Consider the following 14,812-nt stretch of genomic DNA (forward strand, 5'->3'; position numbering starts at 1 on the left):
CTGGCCCCACTCAAAATGGTAACTATGTCACCCTCATCCTGGCCCCACTCAAAATGGTAACTATGTCACCCTCATGCTGGCCCAACTCAAAATGGTAACTATTTCACCCTCATGCTGGCCCCACTCAAAATGGTAACTATGTCACCCTCATTCTGGCCCCACTCAAAATGGTACTATGGTATTCTCATCCTGGCCCCACTCAAAATGGTAACTATGTCACCCTCATTCTGGCCCCACTCAAAATGGTACTATGGTATTCTCATCCTGGCCCCATTCAAAATGGTAACTATGTCACCCTCATTCTGGCCCCACTCAAAATGGTACTATGGTATCCATCATGGCCCCACTCAAAATGGTAACTGGCCCCCACTCAAAATGGTAACTATGTCATCCTCATCCTGGCCCCACTCAAAATGGTAACTATGTCACCCTCATCCTGGCCCCACTCAAAATGGTAACTATTTCACCCTCATGCTGGCCCCACTCAAAATGGTAACTATGTCACCCTCATCCTGGCCCCACTCAAAATGGTAACTATGTCACCCTCATTCTGGCCCCACTCAAAATGGTACTATGGTATTCTCATCCTGGCCCCACTCAAAATGGTAACTATGTCAAAATGGTAACCTCATTCTGGCCCCACTCAAAATGTTAACTGTGTCACCCTCATCCTGGCTCCACTCAAAATGGTAACTATGTCACCCTCATCCTGGCCCCACTCAAAATTGTAACTATGGCATTCTCTTCCTGGCCCCACTCAAAATTGTAACTATGGCATTCTCATCCTGGCCCCACTCAAAATGGTAACTATTTCACACTCATCCTGGCCCCACTCAAAATTGTAACTCTGGCATTCTCATCCTGGCCCCACTCAAAATTGTAACTATGGCATTCTCATCCTGGCCCCACTCAAAATTGTAACTTTGCCATCTTTTACAAACCCTATCATTTCCGTCCAGCTTTTCCTTTATGCTTCAGTCTTATGGTCTCATCTCAACCCCCTTTTCCTTCTCAAATGTGTCTGCTCTTTGCCCCCCTTATAGTTATCCTCTTCTCTAGAGCTGGGTGATATAAAGCCATATCATGATAAATTTCCTAATTTATTGTGATAACGATAAATCTGTGATAAATTATGATAAATTATTTGGGGGGGGGTGCTAGAGCTGGCAGATATGGGCATAAGGTTATATTGCAATAAATATTACTATTTTGCTCGATAATAACAAATACAACAATATATACAATGTCTATATAATTTGTATGGACAGTTGCTTTACATTAGCAGCAGGGCTCTAGACCATTTTATTCCAGTGCCAGGTAAGACAACTGAGATGGAAGCCTATGATTCAGAAAGTAAGCTATTTCATCTAACAACCTGTCAAAATAGAATTCAAAATGATCAGATTTCTATAACTGCCATCGGCCCAAAAATATTCCCCCCAAAAAATAAACATCCTGCTCCATCCCTGACTAAAACCATTGCTCAGTTGTCAGAATTATAAAATCACACATGGAAAAACATTTAGAGGTTGTTTACCTGTTTTCTAACAGCTATTACTAACTTAAGGGGCCAAGACAAATGTGGCGAATGGCGTTGATAACCAGATGCTAATGCGTCTCTTTCCTCACTGAATGAATGTTGTCAACTGATGAATGGCCGATAGAAACCAGATAGACCAGACCTGGTCCCCATCATTACACACACCTGGTCTCCATCATTACACACACCTGGTCCCCATCATTACACTAGTCACCATCTAGTCACCATCATTACATCACACACATCTGGTCCCCATCATTACCCCACACACCTGGTCTCCATCATTACACACACCTGGTCTCCATCATTACACACACCTGGTCCCCATCATTACACACACCTAGTCCCCATCATTACACACATCTAGTCACCATCATTACACACCCCTGGTCCCCATCATTACACACACCTGGTCTCCATCATTACACACATCTGGTCTCCATCATTACACACACCTGGTCCCCATCATTACACACACCTGGTCTCCATCATTACACACATCTAGTCACCATCATTACACACACCTGGTCCCCATCATTACACACACCTGGTCTCCATCATTACACACACCTGGTCTCCATCATTACACACACCTGGTCTCCATCATTACACACACCTGGTCTCCATCATTACACACACCTGGTCCCCATCATTACACACACCTGGTCCCCATCATTACACACATCTAGTCACCATCATTACACACACCTGGTCCCCATCATTACACACATCTAGTCACCATCATTACACACACCTGGTCCCCATCATTACACACACCTGGTCTCCATCATTACACACACCTGGTCTCCATCATTACACACACCTGGTCCCCATCATTACACACACCTGGTCTCCATCATTACACACATCTAGTCACCATCATTACACACACCTGGTCCCCATCATTACACACACCTGGTCTCCATCATTACACACATCCATTACACACACCTGGTCTCCATCATCATTACACACACCTGGTCCCCATCATTACACACACCTGGTCTCCATCATTACACACACCTGGTCTCCATCATCATTACACACACCTGGTCCCCATCATTACCCCATCATTACACATCATTAGTCACCACAGGTCAACAACCTTACACAAGACACAGGGAAAAGAGGACTGGTCCCAGTGGAGCAAGTCATTACATCACCACAAACTGGTCCAAGCACACCAAGACAGTCATTGACAAAACCTATACCACCTCAGGTCCCCAAATCATTACAGCTGCAACATCGAGAGCATGGTCCCCAATGACAACTGCTGGTCTCCGATCGCACGGCACTACCTGGTCCCCATCATTACCATGACACAGAGGAAGGCCCTCTTGTCAGTCACCACACTAGTCATAGACTATATGCACCCCCCCCCCTCTTTTACACTGCTGCTCCCTGTTGTTATCATCTATGCATAGTCCCTTTAATAACTCTACCTGGTCTCCATCATTGACTCTGTACGGAGGATGAGGTGATTTTACTGGGGTTACTTCTTATTCTCATCCATATATTTTTTAATTGCATTGTTGGTTAGGGGCAGGGGGCAGAACATTTGATTTGAGGATGATCACACGGTTCACTCTCATAGCAGCCACATACAAACACAATGATCACTTTGCTTGTTGTAATTCCTTCTCTGATCTATGCAGGGGTGCAGACAACATCAGGACTAGGATTTCCAAGCCAAACCATGCTCTCATTACCGGCCTACATCGGTCACCATATTATCTAACGTCAAGTCAACAGAGATAATATAACTAATGGTTAGTAAACCCGACAATCATGTAGTACAGGTACAGTCAGAGCAGTTTAGCAGTTACCCAGGAGGCAATCATTTATTAAAACCTTACCTTGACTTGGAAGAGTTCCAGTGTTGGATAGCCATAGCCAGCCATCTAACATAGCATCCCTCTCTCTCTCTCGTGGGGGAAGCCAGGGGAGACGGAGGATGAGTTGGGGGAAGCCAGGGGGAGATGGAGGATGAGTTGGGGGAAGCCAAGACGGAGGAGAGGTGAGGGAAGCCAGGAGACAGATGAGGTGAGGGAAGCCAGGGGGAGACGGAGAGCCAGGGGAATCATTTATTAAAAGGATGAGTTGGGGGAAGGGAGACGGAGGATGAGGGGAAGCCAGGGGGAGACGGAGGATGAGGTGAGGGAAGCCAGGGGGAGACGGAGGATGAGGTGGGGAAGCCAGGGGAGACGGAGGATGAGGTGAGGGAAGCCAGGGAGGTGAGACGGAGGATGAGGTGGGGGAAGCCAGGGGGAGACGGAGGATGAGGTGGGGGAAGCCAGGGAGGAGACGGAGGATGAGGTGGGGGAAGCCAGGGAGAGAGACGGAGGATGAGGAGGGGGAGAAGGAGGATGGGGGAAGCCAGGGGGAGACGGAGGATGAGTTGGGGAAGCCAGGGGAGACGGAGGATGAGGTGGGGGAAGCCACGGAGGATGAGGTGGGGAAGCCAGGGGGAGACGGAGGATGAGGTGGGGGAAGCCAAGAGGGGAGGATGAGTTGGGGGAAGCCAGGGGAGACGGAGGATGAGGTGAGGGAAGGGGGGAGACGGAGGATGAGGTGGGGGAAGCCAAGGGAGAGACGGAGGATGAGGTGGGGGAAGCCAGGGGGAGACGGAGGATGAGGTGGGGGAAGCCAAGGGAGAGACGGAGGATGAGGTGGGGGAAGCCAGGGGGAGACGGAGGATGAGGTGGGGGAAGCCAGGGGGAGACGGAGGATGAGGTGGGGGAAGCCAAGGGAGAGACGGAGGATGAGGTGGGGGAAGCCAGGGGGAGACGGAGGATGAGTTGGGGTGCTTTAAACTCCCTGCTGTGTGATATGGTCTCTTCTTCTCTGTTTGAACGCAATCTTCTTCTCTTCTGTCGTGGAAATGACCTGTATTTACCAAATCATGAGAGCAAACCACACACAAGTCAGAGTTATCATAAAGTCCATCTTTAATTATATGAGCTCCATCACAACTCTGTGACTCTCAGATCAATTCAGTGTTTATAAATTAATTCTCTGAGAGTCCTTACACATTGCAACTGAGATCCTTTATAGCAAAGACACACATAGCCAGACAGCATTGGCCATAAATTATCGTTCAGCTTTGTCTCCTAAACTATGTCATTTTCTCGCTCTCAGTACCATAAAACAAATCCTCATATCAACAGGCATATATAAAATCCACCCCGCCTTGACAAGATCACAGAGACACAGTGACTGGCACACAGACATTCTGGAGCCAAGAGATAATTGATTTGAAAGATATGACCCCTCCCCTTACATTTACATTTACATTTAAGTCATTTAGCAGACGCTCTTATCCAGAGCGACTTACAAATTGGTGCATTCACCTTATGACATCCAGTGGAACAGTCACTTTACAATAGTGCATCTAAATCATAAATGGGGGGGTGAGAGGGATTACTTATCTCTGCGGCAAAGTAACTGACCCCATGTCAGAGAACAGATAACTGCAACCGGCCAACAGTATTATCCAAAAATAGACATTCTGATGAGAAGTAACTCACAAGCATATAATGAATATAAAACATCTTATCTATGTTACCAACTAATTCTGATTATTCCCCAACACTTCCTGCTCCTCCTCCTCCTCTTCCCCTTTTTCTTCTTCTTCTTCTAATTTGTTCATCAATAGACAGACTAAACAACTTGTTCGTCATTTTGGTTTGTCCAGTCATAATGCTCTCTCTATCTCCTCTCCTTTGCACAGAAGAGTACAAAGACAGCGATGGAGCTGGGCAGGACATTTGGGACGTTATTCTCAGACATCTCATTCAGACAGAAGCTCCTAGAAACCAAGACCCAGGAAGAGTTTAAAGAAGCCCTGGTGTTCCAAAGACACCAGCTCACAGCAGCCAATCAGCAACCTGCTGCCGTGGAGGAGGAGGAAGAAGAGGAGCAAGAGACTGATCCACACTCCCACAAACCACTCAAGGTGAGGCTCCCAACACTCAACACACGTGCCCCAGCTGGGCACATGAAGTGACATGAGCCCACCCCTACCCCAAAGCAAAGCTGTCATCAAGGCAAAGGGGGGCTACTTTGAAGAATCTAAAAAATGTTTAATCATGAACCCACCCCCACCACCCATCCACAAGAGGTCATTTGTACATGTAGGTGGGGTTGAAGTGACTATGCATAGATAATAAACAGCGAGTAGCAGCACTGTACTAAAGGGAGCAGGGGGAGGTTTCAATGTAAATTGTCCGGGGCCGATTTTATTCATTGTTCAGCAGTCTTATGGCTTGGGGTAGAAGCTGTTAAGGAGCCTTTTGGTCCTAGATTTGGTGCTCCGATATCGCTTGAGAAAACAGTCTTGGGTGACTGGAGTCTCTGACAATTTTATGGGCTTCCCTCTGACACCGCCTATTAAATTGGTCCTGGATGGCAGGAAGCTTGGCCCCTGTGATGTACTGGACAGTATGCACTACCCAATGCAGCTTCTTACGTTCAGATGCTGTGCAGTTGTCATTACCAGGCAGTGATGCAACCAGTCAGGATGCTCTCGATGGTGCAGCTGTAGAACCTTTTGAGGATCTGGGGAGCTATGCCAAATCTTCTCAGTCTCCTGAGGGGGAAAAGGTTTTGTCGTGCCCTCTTCACAACTGTCTTGGTATTTTTGGACCATGATAGTTTGTTGGTGATGTGGACACCAAGGAACTTGAAGCTCTCAATCTGCTCCACACAGCCCCATCGATGTTAATGGGGGACTGTTCTGCCTGCCTTTTCCTGTAGTCCACGATCAGCTCCTTTGTCTTGCTCACATTGAGGGAGTGGTTGTTGTCCTGGCACCACACTGCCAGTTCTCTGACCTCCTTCCTATAGGCTGTCTCATCGTTGTCGGTGATCAGGCCTACCACTGTTGTGTCGTCAGCAAACTTAATGATGCTGTTGGAGTCGTGTTTGGCCATGCAGTCGTGTGTGAATGTTGACCTGTTTAAAGGTTTTGTTCATATCGGCTACCCGAGAGAGTGATCACACAGTCATCCAGAACAGCTGGTGCTCTCGTGCATGCATCAGTGTTGCTTGCCTCAAAGCGAGCATAAAAGGCATTTAGCTCGCCTGGTAGGCTCGCGTCACTGGGCAGCTCACGTCTGGGCTTCCTTCTGTAGTCCGTAATAGTCTGACCAACGTCAGAGCCGGTGTAGTAGGATTCAATCTTAGTCCTGTATTGACGCTTCGCTTGTCTGATGGTTCGTCTGGGGGCATAGCGGGATTTCTTATAAGTGTCCGGATTAGTTTCCTGCTCCTTGAAAGAGGCAGCTCTAGCCTTTAGCTCGATGCGGATGTTGCCTGTAATCCATGGCTTCTGGTTGGGATATGTACGTACAGTCACTGTGAGGACAACGTCGTCAATGCACTTATTGATGAAGCCGATGACTGAGGTGGTGTACTCCTCAATGTCATTGGATGAATCCAGGAACATATTCCGGTCTGTGCTAGAAAAACAGTCCTTTAGTGTAGCATCTGCATCATCTGACCACTTCCGTATTGAGCGAGTCACTGGTACTTCCTGCTATAGTTTTTGATTGTAAGCAGGAATCAGGAGGATAGAATTATGGTCAGATTTGCCAAATGGAGGACGAGGGAGAGCTTTGTATGCATCTCTGTGTGTGGAGTAAAGGTGGTCTAGGACTTTTTTTCTCTCTTGTTGCACATGTGACATACTGGTAAACATTTTGTAACTGATTTAAGTTTGCCTGCATTAAAGTCCCCGGCCACTAGGAGCGCCACTTCTGGATGAGCATTTTCTTCTTTGCTTATGGCCTTATAGAGTTGGTTGGGAGCGGTCTTAGTGCCAGTTTCATTCTGTGGTGGTAAATAGACGGTTACGAATAATATAGATGAGAACTCTCTTGGTGAATAGTGTGGTCTACAGCTTATCATAAGGCACTCTACCTCAGGTGAGCAATACCTCGACACTTCTTTACTATTAGACATCGCGCACCAGCTGTTATTGACAAATAGACACACACCCCCACCCCTTCGTCTTAGAGTTATGCTAACCCATTTGCTATCCCTTTAGCTTTGCTTGCTTTCTTGCTGGCTAACTAGAGGTTAACTGGCTAGTTAGCTACTGCCATCAGTTGTTGTTGTGTTACTATCATATTTAGCCTATTCCACCATTTGTAGAATGCATATTGAATGCACATTTGAATATAGTGCAGGAAAAGTGAATTCAGACACACTGTGGACACGGCAGATGTTTAAATGTAGGTGTAGACGCAACACGAGTTCGGAATTCCATGATCAGAACACTGATCAGACCGCTAATGTTGCGTGAACTGTCAAGTCTAGACAGGGCCAGAATATTACAACTGCATGAACTGTCAAGTCTAGACAGGGCCAGAATATTAAAACTGCATGAACTGTCAAGTCTAGACAGGGCCAGAATATTAAAACCCCATGAACTGTCAAGTCTAGACAGGGCCAGAATATTAAAACCCCATGAACTGTCAAGTCTAGACAGGGCCAGACTATTAAAACCCCATGAACTGTCAAGTCTAGACAGGGCCACAATACTAAAACTGCATGAACTGGTCCTGAGGACCAGGATCTTATAAGGTTAGCCAGGATCCGCCAGTCTGCCAGGATCCAGTCTGCAGTCAGCCAGGATCCGCCAGTCTGCCAGCCAGGATCCGCCAGTCAGGATCCGCCAGTCAGCCCGCCAGAACTGCCAGTCTGCCAGGATCTGCCAGTCAGCCAGGATCTGCCAGAACTGCCAGTCGGCCAGGATCCGCCAGTCAGCCAGGATCCGCCAGTCAGCCAGGATCCGCCAGTCAGCCAGGATCCGCCAGTCAGCCAGGATCCGCCAGTCGGCCAGGATTTGCCAGAACTGCCAGTCGGCCAGGATCTGCCAGTCAGCCAGGATTCGCCAGTCAGCCAGGATCTGCCAGAGCCGTCAATCAGCCAGGATCTGGTAGATCCATCAACCTGCCTGAGCTTCCTCTCAGTCCTGAGCTTCCTCTCAGTCCCGAGCTGCCCCTCAGTCCAGACCTGCCCCTCAGTCCAGTGGGGCCCGTTGTTAGGGTTCCTAGGCCAAGGTTAGTGGCGAGGGTCGCCACTCAAGGGACGCTAAGGAGGTGGACTAAGACAATTATGGAGTGGGGTCCACGTCCAGCGCCAGAGCCGCCACCGCGGAGAGATGCCCACCCAGACCCTCCCCTATAGGTTTAGGTTGTGCGTTTGGAGTCCGCACCTTGGAGGGGGGGGGGGGGGTACTGTCACGTTCTGACCATCGTGTTGGTCAGGACGTGAGCTGGGTGGGCATTCTATGTTGTGTGTCTGGTTTTTCTATTTCTATGTTTGGCCTGATATGGTTCTCAATCAGAGGCAGGTGTTAGTCATTGTCTCTGATTGGGAACCATATTTAGGTAGCCCGTTTTGTGTTTGGTTTTGTGGGTGATTGTTCCTGTCTCTGTGTTTGCACCAGATAGGACTGTTTAGGTTTTCACTTTTCTTGTTTTGTTTAGTCTGTTCATGTATAGTCGTCTTTATTAAAAACATGAATAACCACCACGCTGCATTTTGGTCCGCCTCTCTTTCACCAGAAGAAAACCCTTACACCTCCACCTTACTGGCCACCTTAGACCCACTTCAGTTTGCATACTGCCCCAATAGGTCCACAGATGATGCAATCACCATCACACTGCCCTATCCCATCTGAACAAGAGGAATACCTATGTAAGAATGCTGTTCATTGACTACAGCTCAGCATTCAGCACGATAGTACCCTCCAAACTCGTCATTAAGCTCGAGACCCTGGGTCTCGACCCCGCCCTGTGCAATTGGGTCCTGGACTTCCTGACGGGCCACCCCCAGGTGGTGAAAGTAGGAAATAACATCTCCACTTCGAGAGGCCCCACAAGGGTGCGTGCTCAGCCCCCTCCTGTACTCCTTGTTCACCCACGACTGCATGGCCATGCACACCTCCAACTCAATCATCAACAGTAATGGGCTTGATTACCAATAACGACGAGACGGCCTACAGGGAGGAGGTGAGGGCCCTCTGAGTGTGGTGTCAGGAAAACAACCTCTCAGTCAACATCAACAAAACAAAGGAGATGATCGTGGACTTCAGAAAACACCCCCCTATCTACATCGAAGGGACAGCAGTCGAGAAGGTGGAAAGTTTAAATTCCTCGGTGTACACATCATGGACAAACTGAAATGATCCATCCACACAGACAGTGTAGTGAAGAAGGCGCAATTGCACCTCAGGAGGCTGAAGAAATTTGGCTTGTCAACCAAAACCCTGACTTATTTTTACAGATTCACAATTGAGAGCATCCTGTCGGACTGTACCACCGCCTGGTACGGCAACTGCTCCTCCCTCAACCGCAGGGCTCTCCAGAGGGTGGTGCAGTCTGCACAACGGGGGCAAACTACCTGCCCTCCATGACACCATTCAGCACCCGATGACACAGGAAGGACAAAAATATCATCAAGGACAACAACCACCCGAGTCACTGTCCGTTCACACCACTACCATCCAGAAGGCAACATCAGTACAGGTGCATCAAAGCTGGGATCTCAAGGTCATCAGACTGCTTAACAGCCATAACTAATTCCGAGAGGCTGCTGCCTACATTGAGACCCAGTCACTTTAAACAATGCCACTCTAAATAATGCTAAACAATGCCACTTTAATAGTGTTTACATATCTTACATTACTCATATCACATGTATATACTGTATTTTATACCATATATTGCACCTTGCCTATGCCGCTCGGCCATCGCTCATCCATATATTTATATGTACATATTCTCATTCACCCCTTTAGATGTGTGTGTATTAGGTAGTTGTTGTGGAATTGTTAGATTACTTGTTAGATATTATGGCACTGTCAACTAGAAGCACAAGCATTTTTCTACACTCACATTAACATCTGCTAACCATGTGTATGTGACCAATACAATTTGATTTAGTGCAGTCTTAGGTACCCTGGTGAGGCCCCATAGTGCAGTCAGTCATAGGTACCCTGGTGAGGCCCCATAGTGCAGTCAGTCATAGGTACCCTGGTGAGGCCCCATAGTGCAGTCTTGTCAGGAAAATAACCTCACACTGGTGAGGCCCAGCATAGTGGAACAGTCAGTCTTAGGTACCCTGGTGAGGCCCCATAGTGCAGTCAGTCTTAGGTACCCCTGGTGAGGCCCCATAGTGCAGTCAGTCTTAGGACACCTACCCACCCGTGGTGAGGCCCCATAGTGCAGTCAGTCTTAGGTAAAAACAGCCTGGTGAGGCCCCATAGTGCAGTCTTAGGTTTTACCCTGGTGAGGCCCCATAGTCCCCTTACACTGCAGTCACAAGCATTTCGCTACACTCGCATTAACATCTGCTAACCATGTGCAAATAAAATTTGATTTGATTTTGATTTGATTTGGTGAGGCCCCATAGTGCAGTCAGTCTTAGGTACCCTGGTGAGGCCCCATAGTGCAGTCAGTCTTAATTTGGTGAGGCCCCATAGTGCAGTCAGTCTTAGGTACCCTGGTGAGGCCCCATAGTGCAGTCAGTCTTAGTCATAGACATAGGTACCCTGGTGAGGCCCCATAGTGCAGTCAGTCTTAGGTACCCTGGTGAGGCCCCATAGTGCAGTCATAGGTAACCTGGTGAGGCCCCATAGTGCAGTCAGTCATAGGTACCCTGGTGAGGCCCCATAGTGCAGTCTTAGGTACCCTGGTGAGGCCCCATAGTGCAGTCAGTCTTAGGTACCCTGGTGAGGCCCCATAGTGCAGTCAGTCTTAGGTACCCTGGTGAGGCCCCATAGTGCAGTCAGTCTTAGGTAACCTGGTGAGGCCCCATAGTGCAGTCAGTCTTAGGTACCCTGGTGAGGCCCCATAGTGCAGTCTTAGGTACCCTGGTGAGGCCCCATAGTGCAGTCAGTCATAGGTACCCTGGTGAGGCCCCATAGTGTAGTCATAGGTACCCTGGTGAGGCCCCATAGTGCAGTCAGTCTTAGGTACCCTGGTGAGGCCCCATAGTGCAGTCGGTCTTAGGTACCCTGGTGAGGCCCCATAGTGCAGTCAGTCTTAGGTACCCTGGTGAGGCCCCATAGTGCAGTCAGTCTTAGGTACCCTGGTGAGGCCCCATAGTGCAGTCTTAGGTACCCTGGTGAGGCCCCATAGTGCAGTCAGTCATAGGTACCCTGGTGAGGCCCCATAGTGCAGTCAGTCTTAGGTACCCTGGTGAGGCCCCATAGTGCAGTCATAGGTCACCTGGTGAGGCCCCATAGTGCAGTCAGTCATAGGTACCCTGGTGAGGCCCCATAGTGCAGTCTTAGGTACCCTGGTGAGGCCCCATAGGTACCCTGGTGAGGCCCCATAGTGCAGTCAGTCATAGGTACCCTGGTGAAGCCCCATAGTGCAGTCTTAGGTACCCTGGTGAGGCCCCATAGTGCAGTCTTAGGTACCCTGGTGAGGCCCCATAGGTACCCTGGTGAGGCCCCATAGTGCAGTCTTAGGTACCCTGGTGAGGCCCCATAGGTACCCTGGTGAGGCCCCATAGTGCAGTCATAGGTACCCTGGTGAGGCCCCATAGTGCAGTCAGTCATAGGTACCCTGGTGAAGCCCCATAGTGCAGTCTTAGGTACCCTGGTGAGGCCCCATAGTGCAGTCTTAGGTACCCTGGTGAGGCCCCATAGTGCAGTCTTAGGTACCCTGGTGAGGCCCCATAGTGCAGTCTTAGGTACCCTGGTGAGGCCCCATAGTGCAGTCTTAGGTACCCTGGTGAGGCCCCATAGGTACCCTGGTGAGGTATGATATGTACTACACAGACAGAGAACAGCTCAGTCAGTTGGTTCAGACATCCTCTAAACAAACATGTGGGTCTGGCTTTATAAACTGAACATAAAATAGAAACGCTACCTTCGACAATTTTATAGATTCAACTGAGTTACATTTCATGTAAGTAAATCAGTAATTTAAATGCATTCGTTAGGCACTAATCGGTCACAGGTACCTTTAAAAAAAAGGTAGGGTCGTGGATCAGAAAACCAGTCAGTATCTGGTGTGACCACTGGTTGCCTCATGCAGCGCGACACATCTCCTTCACATAGAGTTGATCAGGCTGTTGATTGTGGCCTGTGGAATGTTGTCCCACACCTCTTCAATGGCTGTGGGAAGTTGTTGGATATTGGCTTGAACTAGAACACACTGTCATACACGTTGATCCAGAGCATCCCAAACATGCTCAATGGGTGACATGTCTGGTGAGTATGCAGGTCACGGAAGAACATTTTCTGCTTCCAGGAATTGTGTACAGATCCTTGCGACATGTAGCTGTACATTATCATTCTGAAACATGAGGTGATGGCGGCTGATGACTGGCACGGCAATGGGCCTCAGGATCTCGTTACAGTATCTCTGTGCATTCAAATTGCCATCGTTGTCCGTAGTTTATGCCTTCCCATTCCATAACCCCACCACCACCATGGAGCACTCAGTTCACAACGTTGACATCAGCAAACCCCTCACCCTCACAACACCATACACGCTGTCTGCCATCTTCCCGGTTGAAACCAGGATTCATCCTTGGAGAGCACACTTCTCCAGCGTGCCAGTGGCCATCGAAGGTGAGCATTTGCCCAATGAAGTCGGTTACGATGCCGAACTGCAGTCAGGTCAAGACCCTGATGAGGACGACGAGCACGCAGATGAACTTCCCTGAGACGGTTTGTGCAGAAATTCTTTGGCTGTGCAAACACAGCTACATCAGCTGTCCTGGTGGCTGGTCTCAGACGATCCCGCAGGTGAAGGAACCGGATGTGGAGGTCCCGGGCTGGCGTGGTTACATGTGGTCTGCGGTTGTGAGACCGATTGGATATACTGCCAAATTCTCTAAAATGACATTGGATGTAGTTTATGGTAGAGAAATTAACATTACATTCTCTGGCAATAGCGCTGGTGGACATTCCTGCAGTTACATTTACATTACATTTAAGTCATTTAGCAGACGCTCTTATCCAGAGCGACCCACAAATTGGTGCATTCACCCTATGACATCCAGCGGGACAGTCACTTTACAATAGTGCATCTAAATCTTAAAGGGGGGGGGGGGGTGAGAGGGATTACTTATCCTATCCTAGGTATTCCTTAAAGAGGTGGGGTTTCAGGTGTCTCTCCGGAAGGTGGTGATTGACTCCGCTGTCCTGGCGTCGTGAGGGAGTTTGTTCCACCATTGGGGGGCCAGAGCAGCGAACAGTTTTGACTGGGCTGAGCGGGAACTGTACTTCCTCAGTGGTAGGGAGGCGAGCAGGCCAGAGGTGGATGAACGCAGTGCCCTTGTTTGGGTGTAGGGCCTGATCAGAGCCTGGAGGTACTGAGGTGCCGTTCCCCTCACAGCTCCGTAGGCAAGCACCATGGTCTTGTAGCGGATGCGAGCTTCAACTGGAAGCCAGTGGAGAGAACGGAGGAGCGGGGTGACGTTAGCATGCCAATTGCACTCTCCCTCAAAACTTGTGACATCTGTGGCATTCTGTTGTGACAAAACTGCACATTTTAGAGTGGCCTTTTATTGTCTCCAGCACAAGGTCCACCTGTGTAATGATCATGCTGTTTTATCAGCTTCTTGATATGCCAAACCGGTCAGGATTATCTTGGGAAAGGAGAAATGCTCACTAACAGGCAATATGAAGGCTGCATCCCAAACGACACCCAGACTCCTAAAGTAGTGCACTATATATGGATAAGATACTGCCATTTGGGACATAACCAGGGTTGGGGAGTAACAGATTACATTTAGATGGACCTACCCAACCCTGGACATAACAATAGTCTTAATGCAGGAATTGTCACGGATCCTTCCGGAACTGTCATTATCACAGATCCTTCCGGAACTGTCATTATCACAGATCCTTCCGGAACTGTCATTATCACAGATCCTTCCGGAACTGTCATTATCACAGATCCTTCTGGAACTGTCATTATCACAGATCCTTCTAGAACTGTCATTATCACAGATCCTTCTGGAACTGTCATTATCACAGATCCTTCCGGAACTGTCATTATCACAGATCCTTCTGGAACTGTCATTATCACAGATCCTTCTGGAACTGTCATTATCACAGATCCTTCTGGAACTGTCATTATCACGGATCCTTCCGGAACTATCATTATCACAGATCCTTCCGGAACTGTCATTATCACGGATCCTTCCGGAACTGTCATTATCACAGATCCTTCTGGAACTGTCATTATCACGGATCCTTCTGGAACTGTCATTATCACAGATCCTTCTGGAACTGTCATTATC

The 14,812-nt window shown here is 48.6% G+C and overlaps 1 protein-coding gene across 1 annotated transcript in view; it reads left to right on the top strand.

Annotated features, from left to right (window-relative positions):
* Positions 1-389: 389 nt before the first annotated feature.
* The window catches only part of LOC124021882 (solute carrier family 4 member 11-like), a gene marked incomplete at its 3' end in the record, with an annotated part of 59,898 nt that continues 45,475 nt past the window's right edge, over positions 390-14,812 (top strand). Inside the window, exons 1-2 of the mRNA XM_046337023.1 lie at positions 390-416; positions 5,271-5,495. Coding sequence (XP_046192979.1) covers positions 414-416; positions 5,271-5,495 — 228 coding nt within the window. The remainder of the gene's footprint in view (positions 417-5,270; positions 5,496-14,812) is intronic.

The sequence above is a fragment of the Oncorhynchus gorbuscha genome, unplaced genomic scaffold (assembly GCF_021184085.1).
Source record: "Oncorhynchus gorbuscha isolate QuinsamMale2020 ecotype Even-year unplaced genomic scaffold, OgorEven_v1.0 Un_scaffold_1240, whole genome shotgun sequence".
In the NCBI taxonomy this organism is placed as follows: Eukaryota; Metazoa; Chordata; class Actinopteri; order Salmoniformes; family Salmonidae; genus Oncorhynchus; species Oncorhynchus gorbuscha.